The 23342-nt window shown below is 41.5% G+C and overlaps 2 protein-coding genes across 4 annotated transcripts in view; both read left to right on the top strand.

Moving 5' to 3' along the window:
• dym (dymeclin) overlaps positions 1 to 7286 on the top strand; it is a 70405-nt gene extending 63119 nt beyond the window's left edge. For both annotated transcript variants that reach the window (XM_030768288.1, XM_030768287.1), the window contains one exon: positions 6720 to 7286. In XM_030768288.1, the coding sequence (XP_030624148.1) occupies positions 6720 to 6869 (150 nt within the window). In that variant the 3' untranslated portion in view covers positions 6870 to 7286. The remainder of the gene's footprint in view (positions 1 to 6719) is intronic.
• An 8510-nt stretch (positions 7287 to 15796) lies between these two features.
• Positions 15797 to 23342, top strand: part of smad7 (SMAD family member 7) — a 20924-nt gene continuing 13378 nt past the window's right edge. Inside the window, exons 1-4 of one of the 2 annotated variants that reach the window (XM_030768303.1) lie at positions 15797 to 17263; positions 18321 to 18374; positions 21835 to 21837; positions 22996 to 23067. In XM_030768303.1, coding sequence (XP_030624163.1) covers positions 16798 to 17263; positions 18321 to 18374; positions 21835 to 21837; positions 22996 to 23067 — 595 coding nt within the window. In that variant the 5' untranslated portion in view covers positions 15797 to 16797. The remainder of the gene's footprint in view (positions 17264 to 18320; positions 18375 to 21834; positions 21838 to 22995; positions 23068 to 23342) is intronic. The other variant, XM_030768302.1, reaches the window with a different exon arrangement.

Below are 23342 nucleotides of genomic sequence, written 5' to 3'. Positions count from 1 at the left end.
ACTTATGGTAAATGCAAGCAAGCAATTAATTTTAAGTGCACATTTCTGTATTATGAACATATACCAATGGATGTGCGGCGTGCGCACGCACACACACACCGGTGGTATTAAAGCCAGCGTAGTGTTGTATCCAGTCATGAAAGACAGTTCATTCCATTCAGAAAATGGGACTGGTTAGGGTAGGGTTTTTTTTTTTTTCCCCTCTAGGCTGGGGCAGAAGATGCAGTTCAAGCCTAATCTTCATTATCATTAATGGGCACACCAGGGCCATCCTTTACGCTCCTCCCGCATTCGCAGGTAATGACATTTCAAGGAGAGCAGATGCCGAGACATTTTGTCACAGAATCGCGGGATCCAAGAGGAGAATAAATCTGCCGCACGGGCCTCGTTATCGGACGCTCGGTGCGGGACGCTCCTACCCACAATCCCCCCCGCCGTCTATAAATCAGTAGGGGAATATGCAGTAGCCGGCCCTCGTGCCTCGTACATCTGCGGGCGTGCTGCTTTAATTACATGTTTCATCACGTATTCCATGTTCCACGTGTCATAAGCGCACATTCATCTTTTTCATAACTTAAAGGATGAGGTCTGGAAGAAATGGATTTTTTTTTTTTTTTTTTTTGTTAACGCTGCACTGCACTATTTTTTGCCATCGGGGTTAATTAGCACGATTTCAGCTCTTTTCACTGCAGACTTATATGTGGGGTGAGAGAGAGAGACGATATATCCGTTTGCTGTCAGTAACTGCTCTAACTTAACTTCATTTCTGATATCTCAGCTATCATCAGAGCGTCTGTTCTCTCACAAAAATGTGTGTGTCTTAATTTCACAAGCTGGACTATGTGTATTTATCTCTTGCCATTCAGGGAAAGCACATGCCTCTGGACACACCTTAGTGTTGTTTTACAACCATGTGAAGAAAACCTGCCCCTAACCTGTGACCAGATATGGAATTAAAATATTATGTTTTCAGTGGCCTGATGTCATTATTGAAAATTGAATCAATAATCATTATGATGATTTCTACTACCGTGGCATTTTTAATCCTGGTATGAAAACTATAAGATTGCGTTGTAATTCTGAGGCAGAGCATGCGAAAGTCAATAAAGGATTGACAGCATCTTACTCAGCTTAAATGACATCTCTATTCACAATATGGCCACCGCTTTGACTCACAGGGCCGTTCCCGATGATTACAAAGTCAAGCTCAACTCAGCTGTGATTCCCAACATTTTTCTCATGTCCAGTTTCCTGTTTTTTTTTCTTTTCTTATTTAAGACATGAAAACTTACCACAGACTGATTCGCAGTGAATTTATCAGCACCCCTGTAACTGGGCTATCCTGGCGCTTAATTGAGTTTTACCGCCTGAATTCTCAATTCATTTTCGAAGTGACACTGGTGTGGATTCATCGAAGAAAACCGATTGAATTGACCTGAAGATAGCTTTCATTTCTCGCAGATTCCTTGCTGGCCGGCTGCCAAAAGACTTTTGTTGGGGTTTTGTGTGAATGACCGCTCAGACAACAATGCCTGGCTTTGCCCTCAGCTGTCTTTGAAGTGACTGATGTGAATTGATTTGTCGCCTTTTTCGAGCCCTGAGGCCTGTTTTCCACATGGTTGGCTGAGAGACTGGGTGTTGGAGCCCTTACGCCTTTAACCTTCGGGGTGTGAAGATCATTGTTGACTGGTTCAGTGCCTCCCTGACCTCGGCGTATCAGACCTAAAGCTGTATTTTCTAGAGTTATGCGTTGGCTGTCACGCCCAGTCTTATTGAAGGAAAATTGTTGGAATTGTTGAAAGTAGAGAGCAGAACTGACTGAGACTGATGGGGTTAGCTTTTGTGCTTTATAATAGGTAAAAATGAGTTGAATTGTATTTTTTCAGGGTTTAGCTGTGACATAAAAAAAAACGATATGTAATGTATATCATACTGCAGAACTGAAAAAGAAATCAGCTTTTTTTTTTTAAATGATTGACACATCCTGACTAAATGTTATTTGACTAACTACACAGTCGCAGGCCTTGAGGGCTCTTACATTTTTAAGTGCACTTGCAATGTGATGCAAACATTCATCCAGACAGTCAGATGCTGAGACTTGTGGTTGAGCCATCATCGACATGGGTGTTTTTGTTTAAATAGACACATGTCTACAGATGTGTGTTGTACGCCACTGTTGAGAATGAAGATTCTCTAGAGAGTGAGTGTGCTCTAGGGATGTTCTCTCCCTGCTGCCCTGGTACAGTCTGCCCTTATTCTGCCACACACACACACACACACACACACACACACAGACAAAGGAAAGATCCAGGGCCAGCCAGCCAGACTGCCTGCTTGTCTGTCTGCCCACGACTCTGCCCTCCACGCTCTCCTTGTCTCTCTCCCTCTCCCTCTCCCTCTCTTCTGTTCCCTCTCTCTCCCCCTTTGTTTTTCTCTCTTTTAGCTTTCTCTTTCATTTTTTGTCACCCTCTTTCTCTCTTTTTCTCTCTCCTCTTTCTTTCTGAATAGGGATAGAAAGGGCAGTGTGTGGTGCTGTGTGTGTGGAGTTTAGTGGCTCAGGGCGACAGTGCCTGTGGAATTTGTTGTTTGGCCAGCACTGCAGTTCTGTAGTGATAAGCCAGAGACAGTCTGGCTCCTTAGGAGAGCAGGGAGCCACATAAGCCCGCCCACAGAGGCCTGCGGACGACCCCTATTCTCTAGCTTTCTCTTTTCTCACACACACACACACACACACACACACACACACACATACACACACACACACACACACACACATACACACACACACACACACACACACTCACAGACATGCACTCACACATACATACACACACTCACAATCACACTCAGTGTTTCTTATAGATACACTCCCGTCTGCATTCATGTGGGCTCAAACACACGCACAATTACATTCAGACTGCCACAGAGATACATGCACTCTCCCGTACATAAACACATTTACCTCTGTTTAATTGCATAAGATGCTCTTTGATATTATGTCAGTTTGTTAGGATAGGGAATGCTCTGTTGTGGCCACGTACTCATGTCTTCTCAATGTCTGCTTTCAACAATTACTTGTTTGTTATGTGAGAGACGCCTGTGTGTGTGTGTATCAGTGTGTAGTTATTATCTCCTACTGACTCCCTTGCTTCCCGCCTTGTGTCTGGGCTTTTGGTGATCCCTTTCCTCTATAGTGCAGTGGGAACAGAGAGTCCTCAGAGCAGATATGAGCTACGGACTGAGCTGGCCTGTACTGGGCTGAACCCGGCTCCGGGGCTGCTGACTGGCGCAAGCCGGGGCCAAGTCTGTCTAGCAGTGGAGGGTGGGGGAAAGGGAACAAGGGAGCGAGAGTAGGTGGGGGCGACCTTGGAGATCAGCCAACCATGAGCCAATTCTGCCTGGGCACTGTCTGGCCCTCCACTTCCCAGGAAACCCAGAGGCCCTGCGGGAGATCAGTGCGTGTTAGCGTGGCACAATATTACAGAGACCCTATGCTACGATTAAAGTTTCACTGCCATGTCCTGATATTTCATATGAAACTTTGTAATACCTAAAATTGTGGTACTTGTGAAACAAATATAAAGAGCACATTTAAAAAAAAAAATTTAACAAAACCCTAAAAAAAGGAGATGTATGCAAAATTATAGATATTTTTCCCACTGACATTTTTTTTTGTGTACATATTTTCCTAGATAATTGTATTTGTTAAACTGCTCATATGTGTTTGTTTGAGCTATTCGTCCATGTACACCCTCACTGAAATCTAGATATGGGCATTTGAACAGTGTCTGACCCCCCTGTGACATTGTTGTATCTCTCTTATACCAAACAGCCTGTCCCTGTACACACACACACACACACACACTCCCCCACCCTCCATTTGACAGACAGAGCTGCCTGTATGGAGTGAAAGCAGAAGGGTAATATTCAGTATCACTGAATGGAAGGTAGTGTCGCTTGGCTGCCCTGACCAGAGTGAAGGAGAAAAGGCGAGCTTGTATCAGTCTCCCACCGTCGCAAACTGTGAAAGGTCCACAATACCTAGTCTGTCAGTGACACTGTGAACTGTGGGAAATATGAGTAGTCAGTGGTTTATTATTGATGCGTCAGAGCTGCCTACCTGCTGTTGCTCTGGCCGTGGCTTGTCTTAGCTGAGCTTATGTGAGACTTGCTTGGTTTTGAACTCTCAGGTTACGTCCATTTGCTTAAAGTGAGTAGGACTGAAGTCAGCCTGAGTTTGGTAATTGGACTGCCTACCTGCTGTTAAATTAGGCTGGATTTTACCCCGCAAAAACTAAAGATGGGTTTGGCTGATTGCGTCTTGTTTTCAGTTGTCAGCCGGTGATGATTGTTTTGTTGTCATAAATTGAATTGGGGAAGGTTTAGTGTTTGCAGGCTGTACAGTAGGGTTTTGGGGAGTTTTTTTGTTGTTTTTTTTTGTTTTTGGACTGGGCAGGGTTCAGTCCATCTTTTCCATGCTGTTTTATGTTTAGTTGTTGAACAAGGATGGGGTCAGTTGTTAGGGTTGGATTAGGGTTGTTCTGACACGGCAGTACTTTATTCCTCCCTTTGAATGGCAGAGCGCAGATTATCTGATTTCTCTTGTCCTTTTTGCAGGGGTTGGGCTGGAACATTTGGACAAGCCTTGACTTGGCTGGGAAAACTCCCTGGCCAATTCTCATTTGTTGCACTTGTGGCTGGCTTAAACTGTTTTATAAAGCTGGGCTGGGCTCTGTACATCTGGGCTGTGTCGGGATTCCCTCAGAGTGCTCGCTTCATCTTGGCTGGTGTATGGGGTTGGGTTATGGTAGGTCTGGACTTGGCTGTTGTTGGGCGTGTTGGGTCCCTCCCTCTGATAAGACTGGAGGAAGTTATGTTGGTATGATGAAGTTCACTCGAAGGTTCAAGGAATAATAAGGTGGAGAAGGATTTATTGGGCAAGGTTGATTTGGGATAGATTATTTTGTTGATTATTCATCAGGGATGTTGCTATTAAGAATGTTTTAGGGTGTTTCAAGACTTAGTTAATGATTGAGTTATATTTGGAGGGATTGGGCAATGTTTTGTTGTTGCAAAGCTGGGCTCAGGTTGCAGAGGTTGGCATCAGATACTTTCTCTTTCTGTCTGATTACCTCTTGGATTCATGTTCTTATGGTCAGTAAAGGAAGTGGTGGATAAAGTAGAGATCTGAGTTTGATACGATAATGTTTGGGTGGTGATGATGCTGGTTTAGCAGGTTTAAGATGAACGCTTGAGGCCGTCAGTGAATGACTGAAAAGAAGCCGGATCCTCATCTTCCCTGCGTCTCTCCAAATCCCTGTTCTCTCTCAGGATACATTGGAGACTCACGGAACAACATATCCTGGGCAATGCAAACACTCCACACACTCACAGAGCACACAGTTTTCATGCAACGTGTGTCCACAGACAAATCAAGCTCTGACCAAGGTCCATCTGTTCCAGTTAAGCCCATTCATCTGACATTTGAGATCCCTCTTTTATATGATGGAAATACTCTTTGGTAAAGGGCCTTGAATGTAGAGTTTAGCATGGAGTAACGTAGAATCAGGATACAAAAAATAGTAACACCATTACTGAATAAGTTCCTGTTGAAGCCTAATTGCATTTCCTGTTTACCTCATGCCCCTATGTCTTCTCAAGTCACAAGTCAAAAAACTGTGAATTAGCACAGCAATACGTATATGATTGGTATGGTTCTGTAAATGTACTTATGAAGGTGTGATGCTGGTGGATATTCCTGGAACTTAAAGACTCTATGATATCAACCGTTTCCGTTCAGTAATAAACACTAATCTATTTGCCCTCCAGTGCTTCCTATGCGGCGTCACTAAGGGTAACTAAATAGGTCTTCTATGGAAACCGAACAATTCCCCAGGGGTTTGAAATGCCACCTGGTCCCTTAACAGCGAAGTTCCCCTGCAGCAAATCATTTTGCTGTAATACTCCACCACATAAACCAACAGCCCAAAGTTCGGATCCTTTCAGCCCTGAAGTGGTGCTAAAAATGAAAATTAAGAATCATAAATTGAGTATAATTGCACTTAATCATGTGAGAGGTTTCTTGAATGACTAAGCCCAAAGGGTGATGTTGAATTAGTTGAAATTATGAAGGAAAGCCTCAACAGAATGGATGCCTGCTGTTCACTCTTGATTAACTCTTTACTGTGGCAGGAACTACTGTGATGTAAGTTTTCACTGTAATGGACAGTCATCCGTGGACATGCTGGCACTTTGAACTGATTGAATGAGATTGTAATTGGCTGCCCCAGGGTGTTGAGTTTCCTTTGGTTTAGAGGAATTATTTTTAACTTTGGCAGTTCCCTGTAAGGTGCTACCTGTTACCTAACGGCCTGAAGTTTATTTACCTCAGAGGAAGATGAAATTACATCACAGAAGAGTTACCGTTTCTGCAACCTGGTCCTTATAGGGCAAAAGTCTCTCACACATAACTGTACCGGTGGTGGAAATGTTTGGGAATTTATTTCACACTGATGTTATGTCACTTTTGTATTTCAATTTTTTTTCCCTTTTTTTTAACACCCTGGAAATCAAATAACATTGTAATTGTTATTTTAAAATTTAATAGCTCCAGAATAATGTTGCTCTTGTGGCCTGTTGGCTTCTTTTGATAGGTGAGATGTTTTGAATTGTTGGTTTATAGATGTAATAATTTATCTTGTGAATTGTTTCTCTTGCAGAAGTTTCCAGAGCTAAAGTTTAAGTATGTGGAGGAGGATCAGCCTGAGGACTTCTTCATTCCTTATGTCTGGTCTCTGGTCTTCAGTTCTGGAGTTGGCCTCTACTGGAACCCCCAAGGCATAGAGCTCTTCACCATGGACTCCAGCTGAGAGTGTGTGTGTCTGTGTGTGTGTTTCTTATTGCATATGTTTGCTTGTCAGGGTATGGACTATTTGCGTGTGTGTGTGTGTGTGTGTGACTGTGCTTGCGTCATTACGTGTAGCTTTTGCTTTGTAAACGTAAAGCTGTAGAAGTGTCAGGTTTTGGAAGTGCCTCTATCGTGATGGATGAGTGAATCTTGTTGTGGGGGTTTACAGGACACTTTCACACTAACCCTCATTTCTGACTCCTGGGCTTCCACTGTGTCTGGTTCCACCACCAGTCCATATCACAGAGTTTAAAGGACATCTCGCTCAAAATACTGTCACTGCTCTGCCACTAGACTAGTGTTCATACTGACATCAGCTGCACTGAATTCTGTGTATAGCACGTTCAGTGTGCACTACATTTTGCTAGTGTGCAATGCATATATATATATATATATATATATATATATATATATATATATATATATATATATATATATATATATATATATAAATATATATATAAATATATATATAATGTTATTTACTGTAGCTTGAAATACAATTATTTTGTCTTTTGAATCACAATGCTTTTTTGCTGTTTTGTTTTTTATATTGTTGGTTTCCATGTGTTGGGAGTTTGTGGGTTTCTGGATGATTCAGAGCAGGTCATGGGGAAAAAGGGTGAGAGCTGACAATTTAAAGGGTGAAACACATTATGTTGGTTCTGTTATTTATGATGTATTCATTTGTCCTAAATCGTTTCTTGACCAAGTGGTTGTTCTATCTGAAATCATCTCAAACAATACTTTGCCCTTTTGCATTGCTGTCAGACCTGCCACAAAGACTAACTAGTTGGTAGAAATGTATAGTGATTTGTGGAAAAGAATGACTAACCACTGAAAAGAAACAAGAGAACAAGTATATCCAGCTCTTTGGAATGATCTGACAATCATACGTTAAAGTTTTGGTTTTCAGTGAGTACCAAAGCTTCAGCGTCTTAATAGCTGGAATAAAGTGTCTTTTCGTCTGGCCTTTGCCAATGTCTCAGAGTGTCATCTGAAACCTGCTTTTTCAGTATCATATCATTTAACTGGCAATGTGTTGTGTACAACCATATTTTCATGAATTCTTGTGTCTTTTACTGATTTCTTTTTTTTAATTTATTTATTGTCATTTATTAATAGAATGTTGTCACCCATATGTATACTGCAAAGTAATTAACAACCATGTGTTTTGGTAAGCATAAAAGGTATGAACAAACAAAAAAGATACATTTTTATACCATTATTCATTAGTGATAAACTTTACCTTATACCTGCACAATAGGACAACTTTTCTCATTTTTTTCCCTATATAAAAACAGATGTAAGCATAGGAGACATATTTAAATACTTACGTAAAGAACTACAGATGTTTCTGCTGTAAATTGAAACTTGTAAATGATCCATTTGATGTACAGATCAGGGAAGTGCATGTACATTCTTAGAAAGACAAATACAAACTGCATGTTTGTTGCATCATCCCTTTAATTTTCTCTGAAAATCCTGAGGGGGGACTTCTTTTGTCTTTCTTTCTTTTTTTTGGTCTTTCATGTTTTGTTTTTCTTCCACTTAGTTTTGCATTAAGTTTGTGAGGAGAGTGAAATGCATATATTCTGTTGCTGTTTAGAACCTATAATGTATTCACTATAGTTTGAATGGCTCTGTAGAGGATTGGTGTTACCTGCTGGTAATTGTTTTGATTTCAACACATCACTGTTACGCAAAGCAATGGTAAAGACACCATACCAGATTGCGTTGGATAACAAATAGCTTAAACTCCCTCCCTTCCCTTGGTTTGATAGATCTGAGCACGCTTCTTTGAAATATACATTTTGATTTATTTTGTTTTGAAAGCTGTTTCTGAGGATGGTAAACAAAGAACTGAGAATGCATGAGCATAAGATGCCTCTTGAATGTTACTACACTCTCTCAGGTAACAAGGAAAGACATAATGTAACTTTAGTATTGCCCCATATTGCGCTTACACCCTCTTTTGTTCCTCCAGTGTATATCTTTATCAACATTAAAACAGTTTGTGAAAATAACAGTTTTGTGTTAAGTCTCTGTTTATTGGACAATTTTCCTATTTAATTATTCTATTTAGGTTCCCTGGACATTTGTGTAAATTCATTAATTGAGTTCTGCGCTGAACCAAGCTGTTTTGTGATTCATCTAACATTGGCAAGACCTTTGCAACTGGACCATGTCATTGTAAATATGACAGCCTAGCAACAGCTTTCCTCTCTTCGCGTTGCTCTGTCTCTTCTGTCTCTGTTCTTCATTCTTCAAAGTGTGTTTTTGCTGTGTACAGGAAGTCAGCAGTTACTGTAATTGAAGGTCAGATGGAGAGAGCACATCATTGAGAAGGGGTCTTAAAATGGTTGCTCTAAGAGCTCAAAGTGTTCCAGTGTAACAATAGGACACTTTGCAGTAATGGTACAGTATGTGTAGACAGGCATTAGATAGGGATGTATTTTAACTCTGTGGGACACTCTTCTACAGAAGACACTCTGTGTCTTGTTGTGCAGCTCACATATGTTTAGGATTATTTGTCCATTTTCAAATATGTTCTCCACCTCAGAGATTATGTGAAATTTAAGATGTTGATGCATTTTGTAGTTGTTAAGGTCACTCTACACATGAATTACAAACTCATGCTTTTCCAGTACATTTTCAAGGGGTCCTCTGACACTCCTATTTACAAGTTGCCCTTTGTCTCCTTAGCAACGTAAGAAGGAGACATTCTAATATTCTTAAGGACATAACCACTGAAGTGCTGTTACTGATATTACAGTTGTAATTAGTATTTCTGTTACTATGGTCCATTCATTATATTGTCACAGGTCTCTAGCATATTTTATTCCCTTAGTTTTGGCTCTCATGTTGTTGGGGTAGTGTATTTATTTATTCTTTAAGTCCAGAATTGTGATTCTAGCATGTCAGTCTTTTGAGTTTCTCTCCTCCACTGAATCCTTTTTGGCAAACTGCAAATTACTTCAGAACATTGGCTTCAATTTTCAAAGAATCATTTTAAGGTAGTGTGCAGCTGCTGTATTTGATGTCATTGGATAACTTTGTCTTTCCTGAAGCTGTATACACATGCAGACACACTAAGGTGTATGTGTGGGCGTTCTTTGCTGCAGAGGCAGCAGATGGTTGAGGAGTCTATGAAGTGACGTGCTTGTTGTTTCCTGCAGGGTCACCTTACCTATTCTGGATTCGCCTTTCAGTTGACAGCTACAGATGTATGTACTGTGGGGTTATGGGAGTTGTAGTTGGAGGTGTCTCTTGGCCTGATAGCTGTTTGCTGCATTGCCATAGGGCATTGAATCATGGTTGTGACATGGAGTTCATTAAAAAGATTAATGGTCATTAGCAGAGGGGAAGCACAGGGAATAGGATGGCTCCCATGCCTGAAAAACTCAACAAAGAGCAATGGATGCATTTGTATTACATATATAATAATCTGTTCCTGTGTCACTATTTGCATATTGCATATGTGGGTTAAGTATGATCAGCTCCCAGTACTACAATCTTTTTGATTAATTAGACACAGAAATTGCCCAGTGTTGCATATCTCAACCATGGCATTAATCAGTGCCTTTTACTGTTAAAATAATGTATTTGTATGCTAGAGAAAATACAAACTTGTGAGATATGGTGTGGATTTAATTTTAGTTGTTTTGCTCGATTCCCATCCGTGCAATTTCTTGCTGACATAATTTGTAGCGAGTAGCATGTTACATTGTAATGACGTTGTAACAACTCAACAAGTGTCTTAAGACCAAATCTATCAGCACCAGAGCTGTGCTCAGACCCCATTAACATAACAGCCCTTAAACGTAAAGCTTCTGGTTGGTGTGAACAAAGCAGGACTAACAGTCCCGCCCCCTTTGTATATTTGAATGTTATGACTAGTCTGAACACACAACCTTAGACTTGAATGTAAAAAAAAGTGATTGTGGTTCTGCAAGTGACCTTAAGTTATCACAGCTACTACATCATGTGTGGTACTATGCTTTTTTGGGGGGGGGCTTTTTTGTTTTGTTTTGTTTTGTTTTGTTTTGTTTACAACTCTTAGTTTGGCCTCTTTTTTTCCACCACCCTTAGAATGTTTCTTTGAGCTGACGGTGTCATTGGCATTTTACAGTTCACTTTAGTGTAATCTAAGGCTCATAAAGTAGAGGTCTAGAGTTCAGCTCATTGTCATAAATCCATTTGAGCCTTTACAATACTTCCCTTTCAGGCTGTAGAACAGAATGAGGCCTCTCAGGACGTATGGTGTCCTGTTTGAGCGGAGGAGGCAGTCTGGGCGAGCACTCGACCCAGCTTCTTTGCTGCCCACCCTGCTTTCACAGGGAGTGTTTTGTGTTAGCTGTTGGAGCGATGGCACACACTGTCCTGTCCTCCTGGGGCACACTCTACTTTTTCCTCAATCTTTCTTCATGTCTCCTCATACCCCACCCCACCCCACCCCCACACTCCTTCCCTACTCTGTCACCTTCTTCACTCCCAGCTCTCTTTCTCTTCCTCCATCATCCCTCACTCTCTTTACGGAAAGTAGGAGACCTCTTTTTCCTCACGACTCCCTTTCTCATCTGCCTAGGTCCCTTTCTTTGCCTGCGTCATCTCTCGCTCTCTCTCCCTAAAGTCCCCCCCTCCCTCCCTCTCTCCCTCCCCTTTTCCATCTGCTTTTGAAAAGTCAAAGACAGTGCCTTTAGGCCTGTCTTTACAGTTGCTCCATTTGATGCACATTATCTTGCCTGTGTAGTATAGCTTTGCTAGAGGCATGGGATTCACTTGATGACTTATGCCCTGTCTCTAAATGACCATACAGAACCTTCTGTGCACAGAACACTGACAGCAAGGTAATTATATGAAGTAATTACATGTTAGGCTTTGAAAACATAAAAGCAGGTGGTAATTTCGATGAAGAGAGTTCCTCTCCTTCACACGCCTGGCATTTGCAGTGAGAAGCCATTACAATTCTGAACATGGATTCGAGGAATTATCAGAGAATTAAAACAGCTAAAATGGGAGTTCCTGCACTTATATACTCTACCTCATCTTTCTTATGATTTTCAATTATCTATTTTCAAAATTAGTCTAGCTTTGCTTAGAGAGTTTTGAAAATTGGAATTACCTGGAATCTTGCTTTGCAGCACATGCTTCACATTCACATGGTCTTACCTTGAATCCAGTAACTTCAGTGACTGTAATTGTGACTAACTTTTGTCAGCTGTACTTCTAATTGTGGAGTCATCTGCTTGTATTTATATCTGAAAATGATTTTACCTTCATTTCAATAAGGAGAAATGAAAAACAGAGTATCTCTAAAATGAAAACAGGCCTGTTTCAAAATAATACATATGTTTTCCCAAACTCCTCTGCTGTAACCTTAAATTTTTACATTCAGTTAAAATTTTATCCTATTCACATAGTTGCAAACCCCGCCTTTAAATCATGCGCTTCTCGAACATTTATGCCCTCTTCCTACTCCTCTCAGGCTGGTTTCTGTTGGTTTCTGTTTGTTCTGCCCCTGAACTGATAAAACAAAGGCACCTTAATCACACCTCATCAATGGTATTAGGATCAACCAGCATCCTGTGAACTATTCACAGTCAGTTCAAGTCCCGTCTGGAGTCTGAGCTCAGGGCTGCCCCAACTCTGATCCTAGGATTAGGAAAAGCAAAAAAAAAAAAAACCCATGAACTGAAAGAATACAACTCTTCTTTTATGGGGAATGCATGAAGTGTACTGCTCTGCTGGTTCATGTTTTTACTCCAAGCCTTTGCGAATACACCGGGGCTTCAGGTTTAACATACAGAAACATGACAGTGAATCAGACGTTAAACCAAATCCTCCAGGAACGTGTCTTTTTAAGAGTGTCTGTCCCCTAAGATCGATCCTGACATAGTTTATCTAGATGAAGAGTGGAAGGAAGCAACACTTATATATATATACTCTATAGAGTAGTGTCAGTGACCATTGGGCTATCCCCCATCCCCCTGTTAAAAAGTAACAAGTCACCTCCTGTATGTATATATATATATATATGTATATATATATATATATATATATATATATATATATATATACACACACACACACACAATGTATACATAGATAGATAGAGAAAAGGATAGATATATACACATGTAGTGCTTACTGTTATTCCGTCCTACATAAGGGTGTGGTTGAGTCATCTGACCTACAGCATTCTCATGAACCCTTCACTGAAACTCCTAATTTAACAAGTCACCAATATCTGGAGTCGACTGGGAATAATCGATAATGCTTCAATGTGCATTTTTCTCCTGAAATGGCCAAATATTTGCCAGTTCCCAAGAGCTGAGATGAATCTCACTCATGTCACTGTGTTAAACTATGTCAACTGAACCGAAATGCAAACCATTAACATTACCATTCACTGCACTCATGTGTACTGTAATAAACTATAATAACATTGTGGGGAAAAAAATGTCTCCTTGTAATGAGGAGTTGTTGAACGGACAATGTTAACTTCACAGAAAACAATTATAGTTTTTCCTCATTCTTGCAAGCCAGCCTCCAAACCTTGTTACCTGAGGGCAGATTGGTTACAACCTTTAAAAAAAACAAACGAACAAATAAAAAGGCCAAAATTAATAGAGATCCTTTTTAAAACTTTTCAAAGAATTACTTTATTGACATTCCACTGATCTTAAACTGCATTATAAGAAATAACACACATTATTATTTGAACTTTACTTGTGTCGCCAGAGCAATTAATTAGAAAGTAACTGCACATTCCAGCATTTCAAGCCCAGAGCCCACAAGATCCCACAGACACAACAACCATTATGGGTTTCTTTTTAATTTAATTCGCTTCAGTTGGACACGAGTCAAAAAGTCTAGTGAGTTACTTCTTTGTTTATATTTGCATAGGAATGGTGTAGGCGTATAAAAGGAGTTCACGAGTTGGAAAAAAGTAAAAAAGAAAACAAACTCTTCCGACAGTAGACTCTGTCCGTTGATGAGATACTTCCTCGGGTCTGACGAATTGACTTGACTCCACATCGATAGCTCAAAGGCGATGTTCTCATTTTCTGTTAGCGTCGGCGTGTGATTACTTCCAGACTACCTTAAAATGTCGAGAGCTGCTGGTTGGGTTTAGGCTCTTGTGCGGCGCCAGTGGGGAATCTGCGAACAATGGGGCTGAGCCATTGACTGGCGGCGCCTCTCGAACACACATAGCCCATCGTCATTATCATCCATCCCTTTGCCCTGCAGCGACACTGACTGGCACCCAAATTAACATACTACGCCTGCCCTACTGTCTAGGACACAATTAGGCTACAGCGGCATTCTGCTCCCACACAAGAGCGCTCTGTCTACTGCGGTCGCTTAAAGAGCCAGATGTTATCTAGGTTCCCTCATTATTATTATTTTTTAACTTTGTCACAGCAACAATATCATGAAGAATCATTTGGTTACTGTCTGAGCCAATTCCTCTTTTTTTCTCACGTCTTTTTTTTTTTGACAAAATAATCTACAGCTTCAATTTACTAACATCACAGAGAGCTCCTGAATCATCGCCTGTATTCTTCGTGGGCGTAAACATTTTGACATCCCAGTACCTAGTATAATATCCAAAAGGAAACGTGGGGGAAGTCTTTAACCGTGTTTCACTGCAGTTGCAAATTCTTTGGAAGATGATGATCCTTTTAGCCTCAAAGAGGCATCACAAATCAATTCAAAGTCCGCTCTTGTAGAACAGCGCAGAAGAGTTATTAATAGGCAATTCGCAAGGTTGACAGCAACTGTTAATGGGTTGTCGTTTAGGAAGAGGACAAGGTTTGGAGTGACGGGCAGTCCTAACATTCTAAAAGTGTCCGTTAATAAGTCAGTCTTTACTCCCTTGTCTCTCACCCTGGTGCTGTAAGCGATACAATTAAACTGATACGCGGTATTTGACTAGACCGTCTTGGTCCCTACGCCGAATATTAGCAAGGTTTTTTGTCAGCAGTTTGCTTAAAAGCATGAGTTATAACAGATTTCGAAATTAACAGGCAGAGCAAAAGTAACGTAGTCTTGAAATTATACGATGCCTGCAGAAGGAAGGTCTGAAAACGCAGGACACGCACGAGCCAAAGTTTGTATCCAACCAGAAGGCGGCAGCAGTTCATAGAACACACGGATGAATGCAACATTAGACTTTATTATTATTATTATTATTATTATTATTATTATTATTATTATTATATTAAGACACACAACTACACAGGTGCAATTTTGAATCAAATTACATTTTGACTTTTATATATTTTTAGTGTTACTGTCTTGTAGCAAAACCATTTTAATTCCGGTGGCTTCGTTTTTTAAAATCGTTTTTATGTCCAAGGAAAAATGTTTCCCTATGTAGTCAGAAAGATCTCACTGGTAAATAACATTGTAATATTATCCTACACTCTAACAATGTCAACATGAATGTGGAGAACCTATTTGATGATAGTGAGAGATATCATTCTAAATATTCCTACCTGTAAACCTGGCGCCTCTGTGACCCCTTCCCTCCCCTTCCCGTACCCCGTTCAAAAAAAGTTTGTCTGCTTCAGACAAATGATAGAAACAGAAACCACATTTGGGAACAAACGTTATGTCCTTTCAGGCCAATTTCACTGTACAGCGTTGATAAGTTTTAGAACTTTAGTAAGATGGAAACTCTCTTCACAAACCTACTTCTCTGGTTGTAAGCTACTTGATCTCTTGTTTGCGCAACACAATCACTTTTTTTAAAGCGACAGGGTGTCTAGACAACCACGTGACGGGGCGCGCCAATGCGCACTGGAGACAGCCAGGAGCACTGAGAGTCGGAGAGAGAGAGGGAGATAGCGAGTGAGAGAAGGCAAGGGCACACGAGCTATTCGCGTCATTCTCAGACCTTTACTGAAGATCGCATCATCTCTTTGTCGCTGTTCGATTCGCACGTTAGCCAGACACAGAAACTTCGTGCTGAGAGGAGCTGGATGATCAAAATACGGATATTTGATATGCAGCATTTGTAAAACGGACACAAGCGAAGGGTCTGTGCAGTATTCTGTCGGAAACGCCAACTATTAAAGTCGTGCAGATTTTTATAAGGCACTTCGTCGGGTCAGCCGTGGATTTGCTTAAGCCTTTCTGGATCTGTTGGGAGAGAACATTTAGAATTCCCTGAATATGTTTGAGTCCAGTGCACGTTGAAGATTACAGCATGAGTCGACGGATATAAAATTTGGAAGAAAGAGGAGAAATAGACGGACAACAGGCTTTGTTAGACCTTAAATGTTTGAAATCGGATCAAGGATTGTGTGGATTATTTGTGAAGAAAACCAGGACGAGCTTGGCTTTCAATGGATCTGTTTTCAACTAGCAGTTTATTCTTATTTACAGTCTAGAGATAACGTCAGACTTACAGACGTTAATCGGCATCATTTAGGCTGCGTATACTTTATATGATGTTTTCAAACATTTAGGAAGGAACATTACGGATGAAGCGTTAATTGGGTTTCCATTTAGCACCCAAAACCGGTCACAGTTTATCTGCTGCTGCTCTCCCAATTTAGTCTTGTACTGCCAGCCACGTTTAAACGACCATAATTTTTAAACTCTCATTTGTTATCAGGTACCATTTCAAACAGTGATATTAAGTGGTGCTGTACAGAAAAGCCCCAAGAAGTACATTACATTATTTTTTGTGGGGTTTACTTTTTTTTCCAAATTAAAGACTGGCGTATGCTACAGATTGCCTTTGCTTCTCTTGTTCCCCGTTTTTCCATCATATTATCTCAGGCTGCTTGTCATTGCCTGGACTCGGATCCCGGAATCTTCATGATTTGCGGACATCATGCTCGTTTTTTAGCCGGGAAACCCTCTTTTCGTCCCGCATGTTCAGGACCAAACGATCGGGGCTCGTCCGGCGACTCTGGAGGAGCCGCGCGCCCGTCGAGGGCGACGGGGAGGCGGATAGTAGAACGCATGGATCCGGGGGTTGCTGCATGGGTAAATCTACTAAGGCTGCCAAATCTAACCCCGGAACAGAGGCTGAATTGAAAGCATTGACCCATTCGATCCTGAAAAAAATCAAAGAGAAACAATTAGAGGTGCTCTTGCAAGCGGTAGAGTCGAAGGGGGGTGCTAGGAGCCCCTGTCTTCTCCTACCCAGCAAAGTGGACACCAAATTGGGTCAACAGTCTTATTCCCTTCCTTTGCTGCTTTACAAAGTGTTCAGGTGGCCGGATCTCAGACACTCCTCGGAATTAAAGAGGCTATCTTGCTGTGAATCCTATGGGAAAATTAACCCAGAACTCGTTTGCTGCAATCCGCATCACATGAGTAGGCTTTGTGAACTAGGTAAGTTTGGATCCCTCTTTGAAAAATTAATAACATTCTCCGCTGTTTTGTAGCTTGTTTCTGTAATATTGTGATTGATGTAATATGTTTAGTAGCAAAGGTGTAACATTGTATGAAATCGCGCAAGTATTTCCACCGCAGCGGTGGACTATATTAGTTGCATTATTGAACTACAAGCTTAGGCTGTCTTGGCATTGAACCTCTTTAAACGATTACCTCAGGCAAAAGACGAAAGTTTGCCGGTTGGTTTAAAATGAAAATACTTTGCGGTTTTCGGTAATATTTCCAGGCTTAGACCGAGCATATGGGCAGAGTGAAACAAATCGAACGTCTTTGAGCTCCCAGGTTGTTTCCTTCCGTTGTGATCAACGATTTTAAGTTTTAAGCGTTTCATTGATTAACTCGACGTAGTCTGATGGTTCCATCTAGAGTTAATGTTTGTGTTGTCTTCAGATTTTCACCTTCACAAAGCACTGCATTTAAATTATTTTATGTGATTATATTTTCTCATAAAGAGAACCGTTAAGATCAAGGAATTACAGTTGTAATCCAGGTCTTCAACATGCGTATAAAAAATTATCTATGGAACATGGAAGCAATGGAATTGCCTTTTAAGACTGTTAATATTGAAGGGTTTGTACCAGCGTTGTAAACTATAAGCGTGTGTTTTTACACGTGTGTCTTATTTTGTCGATAAAGAAATGATTTTGACCTGTTAAACTTCTAGACTGTTATATTATTAATGATCAACTTGTTAGATGGTCCACTGGTCTCGGTCAACTCTGGATAAAGTTAGTTTGCAACGATTAGAGTGTCGTCTGCCGAGCCAAAAGAGGCCCGTATCTCTCGCCGCCTTATTCGCAGATAGCCGGGGAGTCTGGCGCCAGGCGGCCCCGTGTTTATCTCTCAGCTAAATATCAAGGCAATCGCCGCCCCGCTGCCCTGCCTCCAACCCGCACGGCTAAGACAAACAGTTTTCCAAAAGAATGCCAACTGTTATCATAAGTTTCTATCTGCTCCGCTTTTTCTCATGGCCTGTCTTTTCTCTGTCTTACAGAGTCGCCCCCTCCCCCTTATTCCCGATATCCAATGGATTTTCTTAAACCACCCGGTAAGTTTTATCACTCTTTAATTGTCAGCTTGTGACGCTGTTATTCCTGAACACATCTGAATTCGTTAAATGTAACACGTTGACAAAGAACATTGTACACAACTTCTTCTAACATATAAATATTTCTTTTAACCATCTGCGTTGAATCAATATTTTAATGTACCTCTTAATAATTTCACCACATCAATTCCTTTTGATTATTGTTGTGAATTAAAAATAAACAAATAAAACACAACAAAAATGTGTTGTAGTAGGCTCGATTCCCTCTTTTTCTTGCTCTAAGAAACTGGAATGCAAGTAATTCCCTTTATTTGTCTGTAACTGAAAATCAGAAACAATCCTTAAATTGGAAAGCTCACACATTCGGTGCAGTTGTGTTTTAGACAGTGATTCTCTGTGATATTTGGCGATTTTTGAAGAGCATACTGCCGCGTGCCTGCCATAGAATGGACACTGCAATAGGCCCCTGCAATAGAATGGACATTGGCCAAGGCCAGAGCTCTTTGCAGCCTGGCACCAGCTCTGGAGTGGTTGTCTGCACAAACTTTTGGCTGGAGGGTTGACTTGGCAGAACAGATAAGCAGCACTGGCATAGCAGTTTTGGGATCAGAGAGGGGAGGGGACAGGGAAGGCACTGGGGACAGCCTGTGTCTGTAGAGGGGGGGCTAGCGGCTTTGGAGGAAATCGGAAATGTGGATCGTGCTGGGGGAAACGCAGAAAGATTTTTGGAGCCGTGTTTTATCTGTTGAATTAATCTGTGGATGGCTGAGGTTTTGGGAGTGTCTGTACGTGTCTCACTGTCTCTCTCTCTCTGTCTCCCTCCTCTGTTTGTGCGTGCAGACTTGTTATTATCTCTGACCTGATGTGAAATATTTGGGATAGCTCTTACCTTAGATACACGCTGTATATGTTTGCCAAATAAGGTATGTTAAGGGATTGTTATGGTTTGCTGGGGCCTTTTAAGGTTCATCCTAGCTTGAAGCCTTGATTCGTTTCCTTTTGTGTGTCTCAGATAATGACCATATAATAATTGTTATTATTTCAGTCATGCAGTATTTCATGGTTCAAAACTGAAAAAAAAACCCTTAACGTTTATGGACCTCAAAATGTCTGTTAGTGTTAAGTTGTAGAAACATCCTTCGATCTGTGGACTCTTGAATATTGAATTTCACTTGTCTCGTTGTTCTTTTTTTAAATAATCCTGGGATCCCATACGTTGTTCAGTTCTGATAGACATTGCTGTGTTGATCTGTTTTTTTCAGCGTAAATCAGGAGAAAATGTGAGTAAGGCAATTTGCGGCTGTTTGAATCACTCATTGGCTTTCTTTGCATCATGAGTACTGCGTGACTCATTTGAAGCGTTTTATGAATCAGTCTCTTTTGGGTTTTTTTTTGGAAAGATCAAAGGTGGGACACCACCGTGACCTCGGCTGTGGAGGAAAACCTAGTTGGGGAGAATGTTTCCTGTGAGGTTGTTCAGAGGGTTCCATGTAATCCTTCAGTATTTTTCTGGAATATATTCCCCTAATGAGTGATAGGAACTCATCTTAAATCCCACAACACTGCCGTCATCTGGCAGAGAGCAAGAGAGAGAGAGAGAGAGAATAAGAAAGAGAGAGAGCGAGAGAGGATGAGGAGGCAAAACAATAAGATACAAGAAATTCCTGTCAACAATTTCATTGAAAGAGAGAGTGCCTCGTGTGAGAGGAAGTAATTTGTCGCCACAGCTGCGATTCTTCGAAGACCACTGCTCTGTGTTCTCTGAGTGTGTGTGTGTGTGTGTGTGTGTGTGTGTTGTTGTGAGAGAGAGGGAGAGAGAGAGAGAAAGAGAGAGAGATATTAATAGAACAATAGAGGCAGGCGGTGGAGAGTTAGCTCATTCACTCGCAGAGGCTGCTTTGTAGCAGATGTGTCAGAGACAGATGAGTCCAGAGAGGGGGATATTCCCTGTCAGCGACAGGAAACTTTCTCTCTCTCTCTCTCTCTCTCTTACACACACACACAGATACACACACACACACAGTAATTCTGTCTGTTACTAGGGTTGCTGTCACACACCGTTAGCAGCTATTTGCGAAGAACATGTTGTTGTCATCTGTAGTTTGCATATCAATCGCTTCTGGGGTTAATCAAAGAAAACCAAACCAAAACAAAAAAAAAAGTGCTTTATTCATGGTTTGGATGATATAAAAAGAGAAGATTATTTACCCCAAGGCAAAACACTGCCAAATGTATAATTTTGTAACTATTTTATAAAAAGGTATTTTATTTTCAACATATTCTTTTGAATTTGAGGCACTGGTTGGATTCTATTTAATCAGAGTGTGTAACCATGGTCTGAGCCTTACAGAAATGCAGTTGACATGTGTAGTTTGTTGTTCTGCTCTAGTCTCTGGTGGAGACTGGGCTGGGGGGAGAAGCAGAGGTCAGAGAGAGGTGGGGAGTATATTTTTAGGAGAGTCTTCCTTAGACCATGAAACACAGTGGTCAGTTAGCTTTAACAGTCTGCCACGTCAGGAGAGAGCAGAACGCACACTGTGCACTCATAGACAGAGAAGGCCTTTAACCCCGTCTGCCCAATCCAGAGAGAGGCTTCTCTCTCTCTCTCTCTCTCTCTCTCTCTCTCTCTCTCTTTCTCTCTCTCTCTCTCTCTCTCTCTCTCTTTCTCTCTCTCTCTCTCTATCTCTCTCGCTCTCGCTCTCTTGCTCTCTCTCTCCCTCGCTCCAATATCACTGAGTGTGTGTTCTGAGTAACATGGAGACCGGTGGAGTAGTCTTTAAGTGTGTTCCTTCCTTCAGTTTGTAACGTAATAATTCTAGTCGAGAGCAAAAAACAAATTATGAGAAACTTCAAAAGAGAGTGTATTTCTCAGACTGGATTCTGTAAATTAGAGGAGACAGTTGGGATCAGAGAGAGAACAAGCGCGTGAGGAAGAGAGAGAAAGAAAGAGAGAAAAGAAGAGTCAGGAATCAGGGGGACATGTCAGCCTGTCTCCCTGTGTAGCCAAAGAGGGTCAGTATCAAGGCAGCCATCATAAAACACCAGTTTGTTTTCATTCCCTGGAAAACAGATCATCAAGTGTTTGAAGTCCCCCCCCCCCTCTCTATTTCTGTCTCTCTCTCACGCACACAAAATCTGTCGCACGTTTAGCCTAATCTCATTCTTCCTCTATCACCAAATGGACCATTCTATTTACCCACAAAGACATTTTCTCTCTTTCTGTCTCTCACTTGCTCTTTCCTTTTTTTCTCTCCTTCCCTCTCTCACTCCCTGTCTTTCTCTCTCTCTTTTACTCTCTCCGTCGCTCTCTCTCTGGAACTCTGGAGGGGCATACCTTTGGCCTGCGGTCACTGAAATGTGCCCAGGAAACCAGCCCTGTCCTGGAAGCCAATGAAAGAGTCTCAGGGTTTGACCATGCATCTCGTTAGGACTGACCACACGCCAGCGACCGTGCTTAAAGCTGGTTCAACTGCCGCACAGGCAACTGCTTCAGAGAGACTGACCGGAACCGGGCCTGGTCCCAAACACAGAGCCATTTCAAAAGCATCCAGCTCATCTGTTCATCATTGAGCTGAAAATCCACTTCTTAAGGGTTTTGGATACAGAACACAGGGTTGTAAATGTAAAACTCATCATATTCATAACACAGACATAAAATGTGTTCAAAGCCTCAAAACCCTGTTCAAAGTTCTCAATGAGTATTGTGCCTCAAAATGACAGCTTGTAAGAGTTACCTGATTGGTCTGTGGGGTGGGAGGGTGTGGTGTTGAGAGAGTTGACATAGGATGAATGGAATGTGTCATTATCCTAAAGCCGGAATGACTGTGGAGCCACACTCTGTCTGTGTGTTTGATTGGAAAAGTTCCGTACCTCTCCTCAGAAGTTAACTACTTGAGAATTCCTTGTCCTGATGTCTCCTTCAGGAAAGACTTTGAGGACATCATGTGATGATGAATTAAGGGTTAATCTAGTGCAAAAAAAGGGAGGGAGAGAAAGAGAGAGAGAGAGAGCAAGCGCACCGGGGAAGGGGTTTCCTATGTCTGCTCGCCTGCCATTTAGAAAATTTACTGTACACAGTTCTCAAGGCTGAGACCATTTCCTGTCTCTCTCATTGTTTTTGGTTTGATGGAGTGTATCCTGCTAATCTCTCTATTCCTATTAGGGATGACATGCTGTGACTCTGAAGGCTTTTGTTTTTTGTGCTATACTTTCTTTTTCCTCAAAGAAGGTTTTTTTTCCCCCATATTTGTGCACTGTGCTATACATCGTCAAAGCAAAAAGAAGAATGAAAATGTAAAAGTGTTTAGCTGGAAATGTTTTTTGTTGTTGAGATAAGGAGTGAATGCTAAATGTTTCTGAGCTACCCAAACAAAAAAGCCAAGTTTCGAGGCCTCACTGACCTACTGTCCTCGTCCTAGAGAGTTCACTGGCCTGTTCATTAGCCAAATACAGTATTAATAAAGAAGTCAGCTGTGTGTGTGTGTGTGTTGCAGTGGAGTTAGAGGGGATTGACTAGGACTCTTCCCTGTCTTCATTAGGCATTGATTTCATGCTGTGATCGACAGCTTTGCAGCTGCTCACTCTCTCTCTCTCTCTCTCTCTCTCTCTCTCTCTCCCCCAGATTCTCCAGACTCTGTGCCTACTTCCACTGAAACTGGGGGAACAACATACTCAGCCCCTGTGGGGCTTTCAGGTAAGCCCCAATTCTTCTCTCTCTCTCTCTCTCTCTCTCTCTCTCTCTCTCTCTCTCCTCCTCCCTTATTTTCTTTCATGCTGCCATCGCTTTAGGGAGCCCCTTTATCCCCTGTAGTCATACAGAAAGAGAGCCATGCCATGTGTTTAGAGATCCTCCTCCAGGACCCTTTGAACAAGCGCTCTGCTCTTCTTTTTTCCCCTCTTTCGTTCTTTCTTCTTCATGCTGGCTTGTTTAATACAATCCAAACAGGAAAAAAAGTTGTTTGCCTTAGA

Source organism: Chanos chanos, chromosome 3 (genome assembly GCF_902362185.1).
Source record: "Chanos chanos chromosome 3, fChaCha1.1, whole genome shotgun sequence".
NCBI classification, from domain to species: Eukaryota; Metazoa; Chordata; class Actinopteri; order Gonorynchiformes; family Chanidae; genus Chanos; species Chanos chanos.
Note: the sequence above shows the minus strand (reverse complement) of the source record. Positions and strands in the feature narration are given on the sequence as shown.